The sequence below is a fragment of the Cetorhinus maximus genome, chromosome 1 (genome assembly GCF_964194155.1).
Source record: "Cetorhinus maximus chromosome 1, sCetMax3.hap1.1, whole genome shotgun sequence".
Taxonomy (NCBI): Eukaryota; Metazoa; Chordata; class Chondrichthyes; order Lamniformes; family Cetorhinidae; genus Cetorhinus; species Cetorhinus maximus.
This window is the reverse complement of record NC_135879.1, coordinates 117,033,993-117,057,168: the sequence shown is the minus strand read 5'-3', so window position 1 is coordinate 117,057,168 and position 23,176 is coordinate 117,033,993. Positions and strand designations below refer to the sequence as shown.

General features: G+C 42.9%; 1 protein-coding gene across 1 annotated transcript in view; it reads left to right on the top strand.

Moving 5' to 3' along the window:
* Window positions 1-20,623, top strand: part of LOC144688714 (anaphase-promoting complex subunit 4-like) — a 107,087-nt gene extending 86,464 nt beyond the window's left edge. Inside the window, 3 exon segments of the mRNA XM_078555592.1 lie at window positions 5,361-5,531; window positions 9,059-9,182; window positions 19,412-20,623. Coding sequence (XP_078411718.1) covers window positions 5,361-5,531; window positions 9,059-9,182; window positions 19,412-19,651 — 535 coding nt within the window. The 3' untranslated portion in view covers window positions 19,652-20,623.
* Window positions 20,624-23,176: the final 2,553 nt, after the last annotated feature.

Genomic DNA, 23,176 nt, shown 5'->3' with positions numbered 1-23,176 from the left:
TCTGAATTATCAGGTGTAATTGTTGTTGTTTTAAGATGATCTTGTGTTGCTATGTAGGTTTGATACTAAATCCATAACAACATGCAGTCATACAGGGAATGACAAGCTAGTGAAAATAACTATCATCAGCCCACATTTTTTAATTAGTTTTTAATTGCCTTTGAATAAGTTTCATTTTAATCCATCCAAAACCAGCTTGTGTAGATCATAATTGCTCTTCCAATAAATTTTAAATCTGTCTTCAAATATTTTCTTTTGTTTGATCTCAGCCCAGGCTATTTTTCTATTTATTCTTGTACATCGTCCTTTAGTCTTTTTTTCTGTTTTTCTCTTCATCTTTGCTTTTCACCTTTTACCTAATTATTTTTTAGTTTTAGTTTATTATTTATTTCTCTTTAAGCTTTTCTCCAATTCTGCTTTTAGTATGTTTGACTATCCAAGTCAATGAAAATTTGCTAACCCTCTTGGTTTAGGCTGTGATTTGTCCTTGTCCTAGGTAATTTCCAAAATTTCTGAAGCTTATTTCAGTGGGTTGTAATCTCCGACTACTGTCAGAAAGCGCTGGCCCGCAGGAATTACAAGAAATAAATACCTACTTACCTGGTCTTGAAAATTATGTTGACACTTCCGTTCGCCAGAGCTGATTGAGGCCTGCATCGAAATACTCCTTGCAGGCTCCAGCAAAGTCTATCTCTAGCATGTTCAAGGAAGCCACGGCCCCATTTTTTTTAACAGCACTAGCTGTCGTAAAGCAGGTAAGTTTAAAGGGCCAGGGAAGTTGACAGACCATGGGTAGGTATGTGTCTAAGGTAAGTGGATAGGGTTTGGGGGGGTGGGGCGTGGTTCTGGGTGTTCTGGTGGGAGCTGTTGGAGTTCTAGGGGGGATTGATGGTGTCGGAGTTCAGGGGCTGGAGGGTGTTGGAGGTGGGGGGGGTAGGGAGGTGGAGGGTGTCCGGGCTGGGGAGGGGGCGGGGGGTGTGGGGGAGGTCGGGGGTGGGGATGTTGGGTGTCGGAGATCAGGAGGGTGGGGGTTGTCGAGGGTGGAGGTGTCAAGGTGATCAGTAGGGGCACCAGAGGTGTGGGGGGAGTTCCATGGGGTCGGCCTGGGTCTTTACAATAGTTACTCAGAAGTTAGAAGAGGTTTTAATTCTTTTAACTTATTCTGGGAACCATTAGTATAACCCCGGCGCAACCATCCAATGTTTGCAATTTAAGCCATGTTTTCAGATGGTTCCCAGTGCAGCGCAATTGTCCAGAGGAAGTTTACACTTCTGGGCAATTGCCATGCAAACCCTTACCTGGGAAATCCCCAGAGGGATTTCCCCAGTGCATCTTTCGGGTACTCCCCAAAATCCAACACTGGGGAGCACGGAAGTTACAGGCCATTATGTCAACACAGACACATGCTGCCAATGCTTCTTTTAGCACTGTCAGCCTTGACTCGGCGGTAGCACTTTTGTCTCTGGATCAGAACAGTGTGGGTTCAAGCCGCATTCCAGACACTTGAGGATATAAGCTAGGCTGACATTTCATTACAATACTCCCGCACTGTTCCCGATGCTGTCTTTTGTTGTAAAGTTGTTTGGTGTCTCACTAAGAGGTCTGGAGGCTTGTATGTTTGAACATTAACTGTTTATTGGTAACCCATAATTATATACATCTCCAAGGTACAGTGCTGCATGGGTGCTGTCTCCATGCTGGTTCCTTCCAGATTGTACTATACACAGTCTAACTTCATGTGATTCTTTACATCATACCGTGGGTGGTACTGTTTCCCCAGTCTCACATTAACCCTTACTGTCCCGAACACCCTTCTACTATACCTTTCAGGGGAGATGTTAAGTTAAGGCTACTCCTCCTACCTGCTCATGTGAATGTAAAAGATTTCGTGGCACAATTTGGGAAAAGTCAAGGGAGGTCTGCTGGTTACCTGGCCAAAATTTCTGTCAAACAACATCATTTAAAAAAAAATTAACTGGCTATCTGTCTCATTGCTGCTTGAGGGAATTTACTGTCTGAAAACTGGCTGTCACATTGCCTACACTACAACAGTGACTACACTTGTATACTAAAGTACTTAATTGGTTCTGGGGCTTTGGGGCATCCGAAGGATGTGAAAGGTCTTATGCAAGTTCTTTTTTTAACACAGTGGCAGACACATTATCTGACCTCATAATCATCTGCTGTGTTGTTATGGATCTACCTTTTACATTAAATACCAATACAAAATTCACTTTAAAACAATCTAAAACAATCACTAAACAATCACTTTAAAACAAGCCATATTAAAAATGGCTATTAAATGAAATTAAAAGTTTAGGATTTTGCATGACTCAAGCCTTGTCAGATGACACCTTACTTGGCAACATGTTAACACCAGTATTCTGTTGGACATAACAGAAAATGTTGGAAATACTCTCTCTACAGATACTGCCTGACGTGTATGTATCTGTAGAGATCTGTATCAGAACAGGGAAAAGTTAAAAATGTAGGTTTGGAGCAAGGGGTAGGTGGGGCAAAGAAGGCCTGAGATAGGGTGAAAAACAGGAGAGATTGAATAACATAAGAGTCATTTAGAAGAGTCCAGAGCCAAAGGGAATGGTGATGGGGCAAGAAAAAAAAACCTAAAGATGTATCTAGAGTACGTGTGCTGCTGACTGAAAGCAAAGATGAGAAAAACGGAAGCAAAATGAGGCAGAGATTATGATCTCAAATTGTTGAACTCCACACTTTTTGTTGCATTCATTCACGGGGTGTGGGCTTCGCTGGCTAGGCCAGCATTTATTGCCCATCCCTACTTGCCCTTGAGAAGGTGGTGGTGAGCGGCCTTCTTGAATCGCTGCAGCCCATGTGGTGTCGAAAGGGAGTTCCAGGATTTTGACCCAGCGACAGTGAAGGAACGGCGATATATTTCCAAGTCAGGATGGTGAGTGACTTGGAGGGGATCTTCCAGGTGGTGGTGTTCCCATCTGTCTGCTGCCTTTGTCCTTCTAGATGGTAGTGGTCTTGAGCTTGGAAGGTGCTGTCTAAGGAACCTTGTGAATTTCTGCAGTGCATCTTGTAGATGGTGCATGCTGCTGCTACTGTGCATTGGTGGTAGAGGGAGCAAATGTTTGTCGATGTGGTGCCAATCAAGCAGGCTTCTTTGTCCTGGACAGTGCCAAGTTATTTGAGTGTTGTGGGAGCTGCACTCATCCAGGCAAGTGGGGAGTATTTCATCACACTTCTGAATTGTTCCTTGCAGATGGTGTACAAGACATACCAGGGCAATTTTCCACATAGCCGGGAAGATGCCAGTATTGTAGCTGTACTGGAACAGCTTGGTTAGGGTCGCAAGTTCTGGAGCACAAGCCTTCAGTATTATTGCTGGAATATTGTCAGGGTCCATAGCCTTTGCAGTAGCTAGTGCCTTCAGCCGTTTCTTGATATCACGAGGAGTGAATCGAATTGGCTGAAGACTGGCATCTGTGATGCTGGGGACCTCCGGAGGAGGCCGTGATGGATCATCCAGTCAGCACTTCTGACTGAAGATTGTGGTAAATGCTTCAGCCTTATCTTTTGCACTGACATGCTGGGCTACCCTATCAATGAGGATGGGGATATTTGTGGAGCCTCCTCCTCCAGTGTTTAATTGTCCACCATCATTCACGACTGGATGTGGCAGGACTGCAGAGCTTAGATCTGATCTGTTGGTTGTGGGATCGCTTAGCTCTTTATCACTTGCTGCTTATGTTGTTTGGCACGCAAGTAGTCCTGTTATATAGCTTCACCAGGTTGACACCTCATTTTTAGGTATGCCTGGTGTTGCTCCTGGCATGCCTTCCTGCACTCTTCATTGAACCAGGGTTGATTCCCTGGCTTGATAGTAATGGTAGAGTGGGGGATATGCCAGGCCATGAGGCTACAGATTGTGGTTGAGTACAATTCTTCTGCTGCTGATGACCCACAGTGCCCCATGGATGCCCAGTCTTGAGTTGCTAGATCTGTTCGAAATCTATCCCATTTAGTACGGTGGTAGTGCCATACAACACGATGGAGGGTATCCTCAATGCGAAGGCGGGACTTCATCTCCACAACGACTATGTGGTGGTCATTCCTATCGATCTGTCATTGACATATGCATCTGCCTCAGGCAGGTTGGTGATGATGAGGTCAAGTATGTTTTTCCCTCTTGTTTCCCTCACCACCTGCTGCAGACCCAGCCTAGCAGCTATGTCCTTTAGGACTTGGCCGGCTTGGTCAGTAGTAGTGCAACCAAGCTACTTTTGGTGATGGACATTGAAGTCCCCAACCCAGAGTCCATTCTATGCCCTTGCCACCCTCATTGCTTCCTCCAAGTGGTGTTCAACACGGAGGAACACTGATTCTAGGCTAAGGGAGGGCGGAACATGCAGGAGGTTTCCTTGCCAATGTTTTGACCTGATGCCATGAAACTTCATGGAGTCCAGCGTCAATGTTGAGGACTCCCAGGGCAACTCCCTCCTGACTGTATACCACTTTGCCACCACCTCTGCTGGGTCTCTGCTGCTGTTGGGACAGGACATACCCAGGGATGGTGATGGTGGTGTCTGGGATATTATCTGTAAGATATGCTTCCATGAGTATGACTTTGTTAGGTTGTTGCTTGACTAGTCTGCCCCCAGCTCCAAAGGAGGACTTTGCAGGGTCGACAGGGCTGAGTTTTCTGTTGTCGCTTCCGGTCAATGCTGGGTGGTCCATCCAGTTTCATTCCTTTTTTGAGGCTTTGTAGTGGTTTGATACAACTGAGTGGCTTGCTCAGCCATTTCAGAGGGCAGTTAAATGGAGTCGCATTTTAAGGACGGCAGATTTCCTTCCCAGATGGGTTTTTACAACAATCGACAGTGGTTCTTGGTCATCGTTAGACTTTTAATTTCAGATTTTTATTGAATTCAATTCCCCAGAGCATTACCCTGGGTCTCTAGACTACTGGTCCAGTGACAATACCACTATGCCATCGCCTCCCCACTGCTGCCTGGCCTGCTGAGTATTTTCAGATTTCCAGCATCCACAGCATTCTGCTTTTCGTTTAACCTTTAGATTGAATTCAATTTGTTGCTTAGTTAGCATTTGTCTTTATCCCTGGTATAGGATATTACCTAATGGGTTTTTAATATTTCTTCTATTATACAGCAAATTGAGTTCTGTTGCTTCACAATCTTTTGCATTTCTACTTTAAAACACCGGGCATTAGAAATTGATCAAATAAGCATATTTTTCAAAGAAAACCTGTGTTGAAAGCTATATCGAAAGATAAAGGCATGCAATACCGATGAGGCTTATGGTGATACTTTGGACCTTTTTTCAGTTCAGAAAATAAGGATTATTTTGCTTTCTTTTAGTCAGTTCAGCTTTTTGGACATTGGTTTTTATGATGATGAAATGCTGACAGTACTGTTGAAGGGATACACTGACAAAGAAGAGAAAGGTCGAGTCTTGGCGCAGGTACCACTATCGTCAATTTACATCAATGTGGAAACAGAGGAAGAATTCAGCTTGGATACTGGCAAAAAGTAATACAGTATTTGAACTATACTAATAGGATATTTTAAATTCAAATCTTTGTTTTGTTCTAATCTAAATAATTTAAACATTCTGTGTCAATGGGTATTGCAATAGTGTTGTAAAGTCCTCTCAAACAATCAGATCTGTAAACCATAAATCAATTGGTTCTTATAACTGTCTAGCTATCCACCAGTCTAACTGTAAAACCAGTTCTGTTATCATTTCTGATTGCAGCAAAAAGAATTGCCTCATCGATGTCCTGTATCGCCCAAAAGTAAGATAATAAACACAAACACCCCTTCAACAATTCAGGAAAGAAAACAAACCTACCTAAACTATCTTTCAATTGGTCCAGCAATTTTGTCATATATGGCTTGTAGCTTCCCACCAAACCTCATGAATGTCCCCAACTTTAAGTACACACCCTCCTAATAACTTCATAATGCATCTGATCATGATTTGCTCCTTTATCGGCAAGAACAAAATGAAGTAGGAATCCAATTAATCAATTAATATCTGTTCAAGAGCCATACTTTGGAAGAGTAACTGGTTTGATTTAAAATGGATTAGAATATTCTAACATTTCTGCAATTATCTCATAGTATTTCTTTTCATGGTGTATCTTATGGGATCTCAAATTTCCTGCAATGAGCCTTATAATGATGAGCCTTATAATGAGGAGCATAAATTGGGTCTATGTTCTGTGGAGTTTAGAAGAATCAGAGGTGACCTCTTGAAACATACAATATTTTATTGAGGTTTGATAGGGTAGACACAGAGAGGTTGTTTCCCCTGGTTGGAGAATCAAGAGCATTGAGGGTACAGCCTCAGGATATAGGGTCAATCATGTAGGGCTGAGATGAGAAGAAATTTCTTCACTCAAAAGGTTGTGAATCTTTGGAATTCTCTACCCCAGAGGGTTGTGGGTGTTCCATCATTGAATATAATTAAAGCTGAGATGGACAGATTTTTGATGTCTCACAGAATCAAGGGATGCGGAGAGTGGGCAGGAAAGTGGAGTTGAGGCAGAAAATCAGCCACAAGTTTATGGAATGGCAGAGCAATTTCAAGGAGCTGGCCTATTCCTGCTATTTCTTATATTTATCAACACATTAAGCTGTTTAATCATTGAAATAATATTTTCTGTAAACATTTAGATGGTAAAAGGGAGATTTACGGTTGCTGAACTTATATTTTTATACCCAAGTTTTTGTAACTATCAACTGCAAAGTAGTTTCACTACTTCCACTTCCATCAATATCTGTATCCTACTTTAAAAACATGCTTTCAGAAAAGCAAACCAATAAGAATTGAGAACAAAGGGGGAATACCCATTGCCCAAACTATTGTTATATAGACAAAATGCTGTCAAATCACCTGAACTAAAAGGTTCTCTCCCACCAAATTAAGCTATTTACTTGATTGGAGACCGTTGGGTGTGAATGAACAAAAAGCCTGAATATTCTTTCCTATTGAAAGGGAATGGTGCTTTTTACTTTAAGAATGGGAGGGGGATTTCTGTCATGTAAATTTTCTGTCCGCACTGTTGTGCTTTGTAATATATATAAAATTGTCTGCTGAACTCATACAATCCTGTACATAAGCAGTATGTTGATATCTCTCATACCATTTTTAAACAATTATCTTTATCCTTAGTCTTATTGTTCAGTTACAACAGAATAACTGGGAAGCAGTGATACTGTTCAGGGTAGTGCCCTCGGCCCAACCATCTTCAGCTACTTCAGCAATGAGTTTCCTTCCACCATAAGGTTAGAAGTGGGGATGTTCGCTGATGATTGCACAATGTTCAGCACCATTCGCGCGACTCCTCAGATACTGAAGCAGTCCATGTCCAAATGCAGCAAGACCTGGACAATATCCAGGCTTGGGCTGACAAGTGGCAAGTAACATTCGCGCCACACAAGTGCCAGGCAATGATCATCTCCAACAAGAGAGAATCTACCCATCACCCCTTGACGTTCAATGGCATTGCCATCACTGAATCCCCACTATCAACATCCTAGGGGTTACCATTGACCAGAACTGAACTGGACTGGCTATATAAATACTGTTGCTACAAGAGCAGGTCAGAGGCTAGAAATCGTGTGATGAGTAACTCACCTCCTGACTACCCAAAGCCCATCCACCATCTACAAGGCACAAGTCAGGAGTGTGATGGAATACTCCCCACTTGCCTGGATGAGTGCAGCTCCCACAGCACTCAAGAAACTTGACACCATCCAGGACAAAGCAGTCCGCTTGATTGGCACCACATACACAAACGTTCAATCCCTCCACCACTTCTGCACAATAACAGCAGTGTGTACCATCTACAAGATGCACTGCAGGAATTCACCAAGGCTCCTCAGACAGCACCTTCCAAATCATGACCACTACCATCTAGAAGGACAAGAGCAGCACATAGATGGGAACACCACCACCTGGAAGTTCCCCACCAAGTCACTCACCATCCTGACTTGGAAATATATCGCTGTTCCTTCACTGATGCTGAGTCAAAATCCTGGAACTCCCTTCCTAACAGCACCTTGGGTGTACCTACACCACATGGACTGCAGCAGTTCAAGAAGGCAGCTCACCACCACTTTCTCAAGGGCAACTTGGGATGGGCAATAAATGCTGGCCCAGCTAGCGAAGCCCACATCCCATGAATGAATTTTTAAAAATTCCCACAAATCCACTTTATAAGTGGATCATCATTGATTACCTTAATTTATTTCACTAATTTCAAGTGTTTGATATAACAATATTTTAAAAATTTTCAGAACAGTAGTGTAGACCATGTGATACGAAAGTTTTGAAAAAGCCTCAATCCCTGTGGGCTTCCCTAATTTTAAAGTTATTAATCTAATATATGTAAGCTAAAGTTAAAGAATGAAAAAAGCCATACTGAAGCAAAGGAATGTAACTTTAGTCATCAATTGACTTTACAACTCCATCTCCCACAAAATAATTTTGCATGGGCCTCAAAGACAGCAGTTAGCCGTACAATCTACTGGATAGACCAACATTTTGAAAAAGAGTAAATGGATATTCTGTTCACCCTTTTTAAACATTTGTCAATGAAGTGAAAATAATAAACAATGCTTTCAATTTCCATCTATCTAAACTGTATAAAACAAATCATAACATTCCCACTAAACAGAGTGGGCAGGAAAGTGGAGTTGAGACAGAAGATCAAGCCATGATTTTATAGAATGGTGGAGCAGGTTTGCGGGGCTGTATGATCCATTCCTGCTCCTATTTCTTATGATTATCAATGCTTAAGCTATTAAATAATTGAAATAGAATTTCCTTTAAGCATTTAGATGGTAAAAAGGAGATTCATTGTTGTTGAATTTATATTTTTGCACACAAGATTTTATACCTGTAAACAGCAAAGTGCTTCCACTTTCAATAATATCTGTATCTTACTTTTAATTCAAAAAGAAGTACTCCAGCCCTATATGTTGTTCTTTGTGCTGCTCTGCCAAATTTCAGTTCAGTACTCCAAATTGAGTTTTGGTTTTATTTACAGGCTAGATGAGCAGACCAATCAAGTTCCTGTTCAAACTGTTACTGTTGAAAATCAGTCTCGGACCTTAGAGAATATGAAAGCACAGTATATTGCAGTAAATGGTATTCGTAAAGTATCTTGTGTTGTAAGTGTTTTCATAAACCAGTACATGTATTTCAACTCTAACTTTGTCCCATAGCCTTAAAGGCCTGGTATGCAGAGGCTGATTGTTGCCTATCTCTGTAACCTGATCCAGCCCTACAATCCTTTGATATCTCTGTTCTCCTCCAATTCTGGCTGTTTGCACTTCTCTGATTTTAATCCTGGCACAATTAGCAGCTGTGCCTTCAGCTACCTAGGCCCAAAATTCTAGAATTCCCTCTCTAAACCTCTCTGCCTCTTTTGCCTCCTTTTAAAACATTCTTTAAAACTTACCTCTTTGAGCAAAGTTTTTGTTGACTGCCCTAATATCTCCTTATGTGCTTGGTGTTAAGTTTTGTATGACAAGGCTGCTATAAAGCATCTTGGGATGTTTCACTACATTGAAGGCGCTATGTAAATAGATACATAATTTTTTGCTTTAACATAAATTTTGATGTTGATTGGCAAGGAATGATTGTGAATGAAGGTGGAAACTCCCTGATGTACTTCTCCAATCCCTATGATAGCTGTCTTGTACATATGTGCCTAAAGATTTTTTAATTGCTATATTATTAGAAAACCAAGGAACTTTAAGGACCGCAAATTGTACTGCAGTGATCTTGTCGGGTGTTCTAAAGTCAGTGAGTCTGAAAATTCAGCAAACTTGCCAATGGGTGTGGGTGCTAGCTATGCTGTGGACTCCAAGTTAGTTCTAACTGATGACTTGTGCTGTTCTTGCTGGCCATTGGTTGATCATTTTAACAACATGCTATAAATGTCAAGAACAATAGAGTTCATGAGTTAGCTAACTCTATAATTTAAAGTTTGCTTCTAAACTTCACCTTGTACTTGATCAAGCATTATTAATTAAAACGATTCCTGTTCTGGGTGCCAGGTGGATTGTTTAATGAGAAAAGTTAGTCTAGTTTTTCCCATTTATTCCCTTTTATCTTCTAAAGGCGACAACTCATCCTGCAGGTAAGCTTCACAGATGTTGGCATCTCTCATTACTCGTCAGAGTAACTGTAAACCTATGCAGTGAATATTGATAGGCTATTGGATCATGGAATGTTTTCAGATTATAACCAATAACTTCAATGATAATGACACCATCTTCCTCCAGCTAGGTGCAACTGCTCTCGCCTGGCTCCATTCTTATCCATCCGGTCACAGCCAGACAATCAGCTGCAATGGCTCCTCTTTCCACTCCTGCAACATTACTCTGGTGTTCCTCCAAGCTTCTATCCTTGATCCTTCCTGCTTCTCATTTATGTGCTGCCCATTGGCTACATCATCTGAAAACAGGCCAGGTTCCAAATCTAAAACAAAAACAGAATTACCTGGAACAACTCAGCAGGTCTGGCAGCATCGGCGGAGAAGAAATCAGTTAACGTTTCGAGCCTTCATGGCCCTTCGGCAGAACTGAAGCATAGTTAGAAGAAGGGAGAAATATAAATTGGTTTAAGGTGGGTGGGGGGGGTGTAGGGGAGAGAGAGACATTGAGGGTGTGGTGATTGTGGAGATGAGCAGATAATCAAAAGATGTCACAGACAAAAGGGTCAAAGAGGTGTTGAAGGTGGTGATATTTGTCTGAGAAAAGTGCTAATTAAGAATGGAAGACAGGATATTCAAAGTACAGCTCTAGTGGGGGTGCGGTGGAAAGACTAACAAGGTTTTAGTTTAGATTTAAAAATAATGGAAATAGGTGGGGAAAGAAGAATCTATATAAATTATTGAAAAAAAGCGGGGGGGGGGAAGAAACGGGGTGGGGATGGGGGGAGGGGGAGTTTAAGATCTAAAGTTGTTGAATTCAATATTCAGCCCGGAAGGCTGTAAAGTGCCTAGTCGGAAGATGAGGTGCTGTTCCTCCAGTTTGCGTTGGGCTTCACTGGAACAATGCAGCAAGCCAAGGACAGACATGTGGGCAAGAGAACAGGGTGGAGTGTTAAAATGGCAAGCGACAGGGAGGTTTGGGTCTTTCTTGCGGACAGACCGCAGGTGTTCCGCAAAACGGTCGCCCAGTTTGTGTTTGGTCTCTCCAATGTAGAGGAGACCGCATTGGGAGCAACGAATGCAGTAGACTAAGTTAGGGGAAATGCAAGTGAAATGCTGCTTCACTTGAAAGGAGTGTTTGGGCCCTTGGACGGTGAGGAGAGAGGAAGTGAAGGGGCAGGTGTTGCATCTTCTGCGTGGGCATGGGGAGGTGCCATAAGTGGGGGTTGAGGAGTAGGGGGTGATGGAGGAGTGGACCAGGGTGTCCCGGAGGGAACAATCCCTACGGAATGCCGTCAGGGGGGGTGAAGGGAAGATGTGTTTGGTGGTGGCATCATGTTGGAGTTGGCGGAAATGGCGGAGGATGATCCTTTGAATGCGGAGGCTGGTGGGGTGATAAGTGAGGACAAGGGGGACCCTATCATGTTTCTGGGAAGGAGAAGAAGGCGTGAGGGAGGATGCGCGGGATATGGGCCGGACACGGTTGAGGGCCCTGTCAACGACCGTGGATGGAAAACCTCGGTTAAGGAAGAAGGAGGACATGTCAGAGGAGCTGTTTTTGAAGGTAGCGTCATCAGAACAGATGCGACGGAGGCGAAGGAACTGAGAGAATGGGATGGAGTCTTTACAAGAAGCGGGGTGTGAGGAGCTGTAGTCGAGGTAGCTGTGGGAGTCGGTAGGCTTGTAATGGATATTGGTGGACAGTCTATCATCAGAAATTGAGACAGAGAGGTCAAGGAAGGGAAGAGAAGTGTCAGAGATGGACCATGTGAAGATGATGGAGGGGTGGAGATTGGAAGCAAAATTAGTAAATTTTTCCAGGTCCCGACGAGAGCATGAAGCAGCACCGAAGTAATCATCGATGTACCGGAGAAAGAGTTGTGGGAAGGGGCCGGAGTAGGACTGGAACAAGGAATGTTCCACATACCCCATAAAGAGACAGGCATAGCTGGGGCCCATGCAGGTACCCATAGCCACACCTTTTATTTGGAGGAAGTGAGAGGAGTTAAAGGAGAAATTGTTCAGTGTGAGAACAAGTTCAGCCAGACGGAGGAGAGTAGTGGTGGATGGGGATTGTTGGGGCCTCTGTTCAAGGAAGAAGCTAATCCGCAGTAGCTTTTAGCTTTTTGTTTTTATCTCAGGTTCCAAATCTATGCTGATAACATTCATCTCTACCTCACCATCACCTTCCACTATCTCTAAATTATCAGTCTGTTTATCCAATATTCAGTACTGGATGAGCAGAAGTTTCCTCCAACTGAATATTGGGAAGACCAAAGACTTCGGGCCTAGAATTTTATCAGCTTAGTCCCCACTGAAACAGCAAAACCATTTCCAATTTGGGATTTCGGTTGATTAATTACTAGACTTTGCAGAGGCTCTTTCACTAAACTGTGGCAGTATCGTCCTGCTTCCAGGTTGCCTGCCAATTGGGAGGATCGGCAGATGCCATTCCTAAACAAGCAATGAAGGATCTCTATTTAAAGGGACCTCAGCAGAACTCTCACTCAGGACTCTAAGTGAAGCATTCAAGATATAAGTGGGAAGCAATAAACTGGTGGAAAATGGAAGCGCGACATGGGAAGGCTGTCCCAGTTCTCGGACACTTCCCTGGAGGTTATGTTAAGTGCAGTGAGAGCAAGAAGAGAAGAAGATCAGCCAGTCTTGCCAAGCAGGTGTGCCTGCAAGTTACAGAGGCAGTGAACAGAAGGAGTCTGTCCCAGGACCTGGATCCAGTGCCGCAAAATGTCTGATAGCCTCATGAAGTACAACAAGGTGAGTTTCCTACAACTCTCAGTTGGCAGCCATCACTCACCTCCCTGGCATTCTTCTGCACAGCACCCCTCTGATCAACACACCTTGCTGTCATAAATATTCCTTTCTCTCCAGCCTCCTCCTCAAATCTCCATCTCAACAGACAACACTCAAATTCACTGTCATCCATTGTTCTGCACAAAGCTGACTGATGCACACCACCTTTAAACAAACATGAACCAGGTGCCACGAGACTCTCATGCACCACTGACTTTATCCCAAGGGTAGAACAGAGTGAGCAGGTGGTTTCTTGGTCATAAGGGCTACTCTTGGAGGACCTGGCTGATTCACCTGTCAGGAATCCTGGCAATGATGCTGAGGAAAGACACAACAGGAGCCACATCAACAGGGCAATCAATGAGCAAGCCATTTCAGATACCTTTACAGCTCTGATGACACTCTAATATACACTGGCATAGCTCTACTTTGGTGGTGGTCTGCTGTGCTTTGCACAGCATGGTGCTGCAGAGAGGAATTAAGCTGCAGGAGGACAAAGCTGCAGACCATTCGTCTTCTTCCATGGAGGAGGAAGGGGAGCATGAAGTGGCCAGCACGACTACAGATACACATCTGGCTACCAGAGAACCCACGCCAGCCTTATAGAGACATGGTTCAGATAGCTAACAAGTCTAAAGCCACATGGAAGTGTAACCCTGAACTCTCTGAATACCCCATGCTCATGGCTCCCCACCGCCCGCCCCAGCTCCTAGCAACAAAGCATTCCCACAGATACCACTTAATTGGTAATTAATGTTTAAATATCTGACCTGATACTTTCAGGGGGTTTCCCGCTCACTTCTAAAAGCGCCTCTGTTTAATTGGAAGGTGTGAACTTGTCAGGTTCCCCAATTGCAGGCTGAGGATTTTGTCAACAGCGTGCCATTCCCGATGTCGTGACCAGAACTGTGCACCTCTTACACTCTCTCATTCCCATTTCCCATACAATCACATGCTAACAGCATGCATGGAAAGCAGGCGTGATGCAGCAGAGGAGAAAGGATTTCATTGGTGAAACCTGCCATCAGCTGACAATGCAGCAGGTATGGGTGTGCTATAAAAGAGCCTCCTGGTCAAACAGGGAGTCTCTGCATCACAGCCACAACTTTCCTGCCCAACCCCATTGCCCCATTGCCATTAACCAAGACTTGAGTGTATGAAGGTGGCACAGGTGTTTTTCAAATTTAAATTGCACTTGAAACTGTTTCACATTACATTGGCTTCACTTTATTCATCATTATTTGTTGAAATTAGCTTAGTCAGAGCTAAATGTATTGGCACACATCATGGTTGGCACACATTGATGATTACATGGGAGTTCACCAGCCATATAAATACTGTGGCTACAAGAGCAAGTCAGAGGCTGGAAATTCTGCAGTTATTAACTCAACTACTGATTCCCCAAAGCCTGTCCACCATCTACACGACACAAGTCAGGAGTGTGATGGAATACTCTCCATCTCTCCATCCGTCTGGATGAGTGAAGCTCCAACAACACTCAAAGCTCAATAACAGCCAGGACAAAGCAGCTCGCTTGCATCTCATCCACCAGCTTAAACATTCACTCCCTCCACCAATGATGCACTGTGGCAGCAGTGTGAACCATCTACAAGATGCACTGGAGCAACTCACCAAAGCTCCTTCAACAGCACCTTCCAAACCCATGACCTCTACCACCTAGAAGGACAAGAGCAGCAAATGCCTGGGAACACCATCACCTGCAAGTTCCCCTCCAAGCCACATACCATCCTGACTTGGAACTATATCGCCATTCCTTCACTGCTGTTGGGTCAAAATCCTGGAACTGCCTTCCTAACAGCACTATGGGTGTACCAACATCAGATGGACTGCGCCAATACCTTCTCGAGGACATTTAGGGATGGGCAATAAATGCTGGCCTAGCTAGCGGTGCTCGCATCCCATGAACAAATAAATAAAAGTTGGGGACATTTCTTTTATTGTGGATGAAACTATGTTGTGGGTTTTCTGTTCACTCTTCATTGAATATTCATGTTAGTGTTGTACCTGCCATTCTTTGGTGCATTGTTGAACTTGCAGGCTCAGCTGTCCCTTCCTTCTACGCACTGTAAAGGACATTGTCTGAGATCACTCTTAGTGACATAATTGAAATGTTGTAGGTGAACTCAAAGCCCAGTAAGGTTTCTGCCAGCCATCACCCTGAGATGGACCCACATGTAGATAGTACTGACCCTGCTCTTTAGGTCCATAATTTTCATCCCTTGACTGACTTCGCACCAACCTCCCACCATGGCCAAGACACCAGGCCCTTCCCACTTCACTCCTCCATGGCCCCAACCCAACTCCACAAGCCTTCTCCTTTACCCTGATAACTCTGAGTTCTCTGTGTTCCTCCAATTCTGACCTCTTCACACCCCCATATTTATCGCTCCACTGTTGGTAGCCATGCCTTCAGCTGCCTAGGCCTTTTGCTCTGGAATTCCCGTCCTAAACATTTCTGTGTCTCTGCCTCTCTTTCCCCCTTTAAGATGCTCCATAAAGCCTACCTTTTTAACTGAGTTTTTGTTCAGCTGCTGAAATATGTTACATGGCTTAGTGTCAAATTTTGATAATTTTGTTTAATAATGCCCATCTGAAGCAACTTGGGATATTTTACTACATTAAAGGTGCTATGTGAATGCAAGATGTTCTCGATAGAGACTTATAAGACCATAAGACATAGGAGCAGAAATTAGGCCATTCGGCTCATCGAGTCTGCTCCGCCATTCAATCATGGCTGATAAGTTTCTCAACCCCATTCTCCCGCCTTCTCCCTGTAACTTCTGCAATACCTCATGTGTTTTAGAAATCTACAGTCACAATAGCCAATTAGTGGGGGGGGCAGGACTATTTTATAATCTGGTCAGGTGCTGCCGAATTTAACAGCAGTATCTCATTAACATTTTTGTCTCCTGTTTCCTGGCTGCAGCCAGCCAGATTGAAAGATTGACTGATTGTCGTGTATGTAAGCCTTTAGCACTAGACTACAGCCAAGGAACAGAAATTAAGAAGGGAGGGATCGGAAAGGCCTAAGGCGGGGGCCATCGGGCAGAGGAGGAGAGCAGAAGGGTTTTGGGGGTTGGTTGGATGGAGATCGATAGAAGTCCACATCTGGAGACTGTAGAGGAGGGAGGGTTTGGAAAGACTGAGGAGGAAATGGAAGATCATAGCAAATGGGGAGTGTCCTATCATGGTTGGGAGCCGAAGCAGTTATGTGGAAAAGGCACTTACCTGCTGGATCTAGCAGTCCTTGTCTCTATTCAGCTGTTGGACTAAATTTGAAATAGATTTATCTGAGGCATGCAACCTCGTTAAATGACTAACTCACCACCTACCAGTGGGTTGGTTGATTTTCCCTCCACTACCTCAGTTAAACCCAAAAGTTGATGGGTTCAAGGTGGGTTAGTGTCTGACTTAAGGTTTTTAACATTTAAACAGTCCTCCAAATCAAACCCACACATTTTGGGGTTTAAAATTCCATTCTATGTGTCTGAAATGTTTCCCAATCACTGATTACTCTACAGTATTCAAAACTGCCTTTTAAGTACGTGGATGTTATAATATTTAAATGAGGTTATATTTGATAAATGAAAATAAATCTTCCCAAAGGTTAAAGCACTACCACAGCATTTGAATGTGATGGGTATGTGCACATGATCTCTCACGACTTTTAGGGCGAAGTGCAAAACAGGGCTAACTTGCTTCTCCATGGCAAGTCTGGGAGAACCAATTGGGCAAATTGACCCTCGAAATATAATGTCTGCAAATTGGAAGATAATGTAGGGGAATGTGAAAATGAGGAAGCAGAAAAATTTATTTACAGGGAAGGAATAAAGTGATGAAGGAAAAGGGGTTTCATTATATATAGACACATATCTATTGTACTTTAGGGTACATATAAGTATTGCATTAATATACTTTAAGATCTCTATACTTGTGCTAATCCTTTTGATGCTGGAGGTGTGCTTGTTAAAAACTAGCACAAATCCCAAAATGTGGAGTATTTATACCGGGATTGCAGTTGGTTTTAACCCTCGGGCTTTTTGGTGAAGTTTTAAATGTGTTAATGCACCGTAAATGGGACCGACAATATGCTAAGCTTCAGGTAAACAAGTTTTTAAAAATGAACATGTTGACTTCCAGAAAGGGAGCATCTGGATAATTTTAAAAACTGTAGCACCAAAAAGTCTACACTTTATTATTTTGTTCCTTTTAATCCCTTTTACTAATGTATCTATATGCATGTTTCTAAACTTATTTTATCTATATAAAACTCAGTTTGTTAAATCCAATGGGCCAGATTTTACTGAAGCAGGATATCTAGCAGCATTTGCTATTTGTTAGATTTGCCCTGCACTCTTCAGCTCAAAGTTTTTTTTTATCCATAATGTTCCTAAAAGTTCAAGTTGTTAACGTTTCATTGAAGAAACAGGACCCGAGTGAACAAGGAAATCAACAGGCATTTTAACCCATCAGATTTAAGGGTTGTGAAGTGAACAGAGGAAGGTCTCAGGGTGAGGATAAAGTGAGTAAATTCAATGTAAAATCAGGACAGAAAGAGAAATATAGAAATGGAAATGAATATTAAAATTGGGTTAAGAGAGACTAAGACACACAGGGCGGAATTTCCACTCCCATTGGCAGCAGGTGAGTTTGGCAGCGTGAGCAAACAATATGGCGAGAAGACCAAAAATCAGTTTTACGCCATCATGAAACCAGTTCGCGATCAACCACTCCACCTATCGATGGCGGGCTGCCTTTCCCACCGTCCCATGCCACGAATCTAATTTCAATATTTTAGCATCTCATTATAAGCCCTGCGCGCCAGCATCATTCCTCCACGCTGGATCATCCACGCATGCCGTCATGTTTCACAACTGTACATAAGCAACACACACCTGCCGAGCTGCACTTCGCTCGGGACTTTGAGGTTTGTTTGCCTACCTTGCTTCGGGCAGCATTCACTGTCATCAGCACCAGGATTCACAAGCAGCATCACATCACTCCTAGGAGGGCTCACAGGCAGGTCTCTACCTATCAGAACAGCCATAAGGCGGGGGTGGCTTTTCAATAGCTGCAGGGCTAAGGCTTGCTTGAGGAAGGGGGAGAAGTGGCCTCAGGCAAGGGAAGGGCTGTACTGTGGAAGGGGGGATATCCCAGGGTGTGTGTGGGGGCACATGTTGATCTGTGCAAGTGGCCTCAAGATGGTGAGGGCCGAGGAGGCAGTCTCCAGAGGAGATGAGGCCAGATAGAAATGTGAGGATGTGTGTGAGGGGCAGTGTCCCTTGAGCTGGCAGTGAGTGAGATGCCAGCGAATGTGTGGGCTTGAGAGCGAGAGTTTAGAGTGATGAGATGGTTACCTTACCCTGGCGGTACAGATGAGATCATTCACTCTCTTTCTGCACTGGATGGCAAACCTCTTCTGTGCAGCATTGGCACTGACCACCACTGCCACCGCCTCCCAAGCCGGAGTGGTGAGGCTGCTGGACCTCCTGCAGCCAGAGCAGGGGTGGAGGACATCATGATCATGGCGGGCTTACGAAAGGCATTCCAATGACGGGTCACTGACTCTTCCTGGCTTTCAGGGCCGTGTCTTCACTGGAGCAATCCAGCGCTTGCAAGCATTGAGAACAATGTATGCGGATGCAGTTTAGATATGACACCCAGAGTGAGGAAACGGTGAGGTACCAGCATGGTGGGCGATTCGGAGGCCACCCACCAGCAAGACAACGTTTTTCCTGTGGCTGCATAATTAATGAGGCGTGAAGCAGACAATACAGACAATACACCCGTCATGGCCAAGGGGTAAAACACCTTTTTTCATGCCTGCTACTGCACTGGGCAGAAGCGCCCAAGAACTGCACCAAGTAAAAGGAAAGTTTAAAATCTGACCTTTTTAAAATCTCCCTAAAATTCTAAATTTGAAGGAATGAAACTCCACATTGGGTAATAGTTGGTTTACCTTGCCAGCGATTGGCCGTAATTAACAATTATCATGTCATACATATACTACTATCCCTAACTATTAGCAGTTCATTAAGTTCACATAGACTGCATGGATACAGCTATGACGTTAAATGCATTTCAGTGGTGAGGCAGACAACAAAATGCCATTTTCACAAAACTCTCACAGCAAATTTGGATATCTGCTGCTTGCCTGAAGTTGTCAAACTACTTGTATGCCATTAGTCTGACTGTTATTTTGATAGCACATTCTGACCTGGTAGGAACTTCAAATGACCAGATTTTTTCCCCCACTTTTTGATGAATAATCTCACTCTGTATTGTGTGCCTAAATATTTAATGAAAAAAATTAAGCGTATGTATAAAACCTCATCAAATTTCAATGATATTCTGAACTAGGTGCATAGAATGTGTGTGTGCATTAACTTACTTAACATAATTCCACAGCTCAGTTCAAACTTGCGACATGTGCGTGTTTTTGAAATGGATGTAGAAGATGATGGAGAGGTGGATGAAGAGGAGGAAGAGCCAGAGCCTCGAGATGTTAGTGGGATAAAGGATGAGATGGAAGAGACAGTGAATGCTCAAGACGATTCTGATGTCAACGATGCTGCTGGTGTCGAGAACCCTGTATTGCTTGAGGATAATGCTTCCAGCCTGGAGTCTGTACCTGGAACCTGGAGTTAGTTAGTTAAATGTAAATTGCTGTCATGAAAAATACAGCTTGGGTCTGCCCAGAACTTACCCAGTTTATTTTTTACACATGTTGGAGATTAATATATACTGAGTCAGTATTGGCTGGTGCAATTTGCTGTGAATGCTATTTTCACAGATTAGGTCATATTGCACGTACTGTGAAATTTGTTACTTTGGCACAACAGTGGAATCAACACTGTTCTTCGCCTCTAGGCCTTACTTGAATCCACTCCAACTGATAAGTTTGCACTAATTCCTACCAGATGTGACCCTAGGACCTAAAACCACCCCAAATTTGCAAATGTTAGTAAATTGATCAATTTACAAGGTGCCAAAATGAGCATGGGAAATTAAAATGTTGTCCTTGTACAGGAGAGGGCACCGTTCAGGTTTGGGAGGAGAAAGTACATGAGTTAAATTTTCTTATGTGCTAGTTGTAGTGAGATTGTGAGCCTGTTCTTTGTAAATTCATTGACAATTTCACAAAAACTTTCCCTCCATTGTTAGAGGTTGATTTACTGTGCTGACTTGGGAATGCAAGGTGCTCTTCACTAATATCTTAACTAACTTAAGGAACACAAAAGTGTAAGAAGGGAGCTCTGACTAATTCTTCTGTGTGTTGCTGAAATTTTGACATTGCCATATGAATAAATGTTGCATTATTTTCTGTAAGATAACGTAAAGACTTTTAATTAGCGTGAAGTGTAAAAGCAGTCATCTCTGCCATCTGAATTGTGTTGACTTGTGCACTATCATTAAATGTAACTACAGTACAGGAAGTGTTTTGTAATATTAGGACACACCGGATTGTAAGTGAAGCATCTTATTCTGTACTGTATGGATGTTCTCAGAACTTTACCTCATTTACTTTAGATCACTTGTATGTAATAGCAAATGCATCCAAGTGAATACTTCTAAGTCCTGTATACGATTTTATTTTGTTTCCTTATTACATCAGACTGGATCATCCAGGATGTTGATCGTGTGTTTCATTACTAAAATTCAGAACTGATGTCACATTTATAAGTTTTACATATCTTTAAATGTGAGAGTGCAAGTGAAAAGGCAAATGGAATTCTGGGTTATATACCAGAGAACAAGGGTGTGATATTGAATTTGTACAAGACTGGTATACAATTGGAGACATGTCGGTCTGGGCACCCCATGCTGAAAATCAGTTAGAGACGGTGTGTACGGCCCTAATCACTGGAAGTCACCAGGTCTGGGAAGTATAGATTCAAACAAAGGCTGAAAAGTTGGGGTATTTTTCATAGAGTTGAAAGGTTAAGGGATATATAAAGTGCTGCAGCTATTGACACCACAAAATTTCCTGCATATGTACACATGAAGTCTTTGACATCATAGTGATCTCCTACCTGGCTGGATTAGGGAATAGGATCGCTAATTCTTTAAAAATCTGGGGAATATTGTGGATGATGTTTAATTCAGAGGGATTCACAAATGTAATTGCAATTAGAAGTGACCATGGACAGGGTAAACATGAAATACAAAGCAAAAAATGCTCATAAAAATTCAGAAATATAGCGCAACAAGAAAAATACAAACTTCAATTGAACATAGCGAGATCATTGTGACTTTGCTCCTGTATCAACACGTTCCTGGAAATCTCCAGATTTGAGTTGTTCCTTGGGTCCCTTCACTTCTCACGCGTTTTAAAAAAGGACCTCTGCCCCGTCCCTTCTGTACCACCTCCTATCCTCTTCCAGCTAGTCATCCAGGGAAGGATTCTGCTGGGTTTCAAGGAGCTGGAGCGGATTGGAGCAGAACTTTTAACAGCTTTGGTGAGATTTTGACCAGGCCTAATCTGACTGCATAACTTTGCCCTCTCCCACCCTGATTCTTCAGGATTTGAGTTGACCATCAGTGGTCAATTCCTACTTCAAGGCTAAATATGTAGTCTGGTGTGAAATGTACAATTATTGTGTTTTTATAATTGCATGGGCTTGCACATGGATTTGAGGCACGAGTGTATCTCTGACCTCCTCAACTGTCAAAGTTAAAACATTATAGAGATTGCCAACTGAACAAGCCCTGACGCTAGGAGTTGTTTTTTCTCTAATTCAGTTTGGAAGCTTCTACCTCCTGACACCACTTGATGACTTCACTGTCTGCTTTGCAGTGTGAATGCATAAATAAAACTTTCAAGCAGTGCCAGGAGTTACAATGATTTAAAAATCCTGAAATGTTACAATAAAAGCAGTCAACTATTTTTCCCAGTGGTTGGTAGATTGGTAACAAGGGGACATGCACTAAAGACTATAATTGAATGAACAAAGGGAGAAGTTGGAAGAAATTCTTTTCATAGATTATTAGAACATGAACTATTTGTTTCTGAGAAAAATATAAATTCTGAGCTTTCTGTGCCTCCTTGTTCTTTTATATGGGGTCAGCTGGTTGAATCTCCCCTAAGCGCCAAAGGCAATTGGATGTTGAATGATGTATGACTTTGTTCCATACACCTCTGCTGCTTGAAGCCAAAAGAGCAGGTACCCTGATTCTGCCTAGGTGTCAAAATGCTCATCTCTGCACAGCCCCATCAGCAGCACTGTGGCACCTGTCTGCACAGACAAGCAAAAGATGGCCTCATTTTCCAAGCTTTGGCCTCCTATTAGTTTATTTAGGACCATTCCAGTATTTCATTTGTTTCAAAAGAACTCCAAATGACCTTGCTGAAATCTCTACCACTTTCATGTCTGACAAAATTGGATATTGTAGCTGGCCAAAAACACATCTATGATCCCCAAGAAAGCACATAAATGCATGTATTTTCACTCTTCAAATATTGGTGGCTCTGTAACAAATACCGTCTTGTTAGTGTAAAAGAAGGGGCCTTTCAACCCCTCATTTGCCATAGGCTTATTGTTACTCATTTGCCTTGCTTAAGAAGTCCTGTGCTTTCTCCCAAAGGGCAGATCAGGTCCTACACTTAAAGCAGGCACAGGAAAAATGTGGCCATTAATTGAGGCATGTAGGACTATTCCAAGATGCCAATGGTCCTGCCTCAGTTGGCCCTATTGTTAAGATATTAACCATGCATCTAATACCAATGTGCCAGGAATCATAGAATAGTACAACACAGAAAGAGGTCATTCAGCCCAATAAGTCTGCACCAATTCTCTTGAAGAGCAATCGAGCTACTCCCACTCTTGCAGTTAGTCCCACTCCTCTGCTCCTTCCCCATATCCCTGTATTTCTTTCCCCCTTCTGCAAGCATTTATCCAATTCTCTTTTGAAGGTTCCTGTATCCACTACCTTTTCAGGCAGTGCATTCCAAATTCTAACCACACTTTGTGTAAAATAAGTTTGTCCACATGTTGTATCAGGTTCTTTTGCTAGTCATGTTAAATCTATGCCAACTGGTTATTGACCCTTTCAGCCATTGGAAATAGTTTTGTCTTGTTTTTTTTTTGATCAGATAACTCACTTCCACAGCTACATCTCTTTCCCCAGCAGCTGTCTCTGGCTTTGACCTAGTCCACATGGATTCCAACTGAA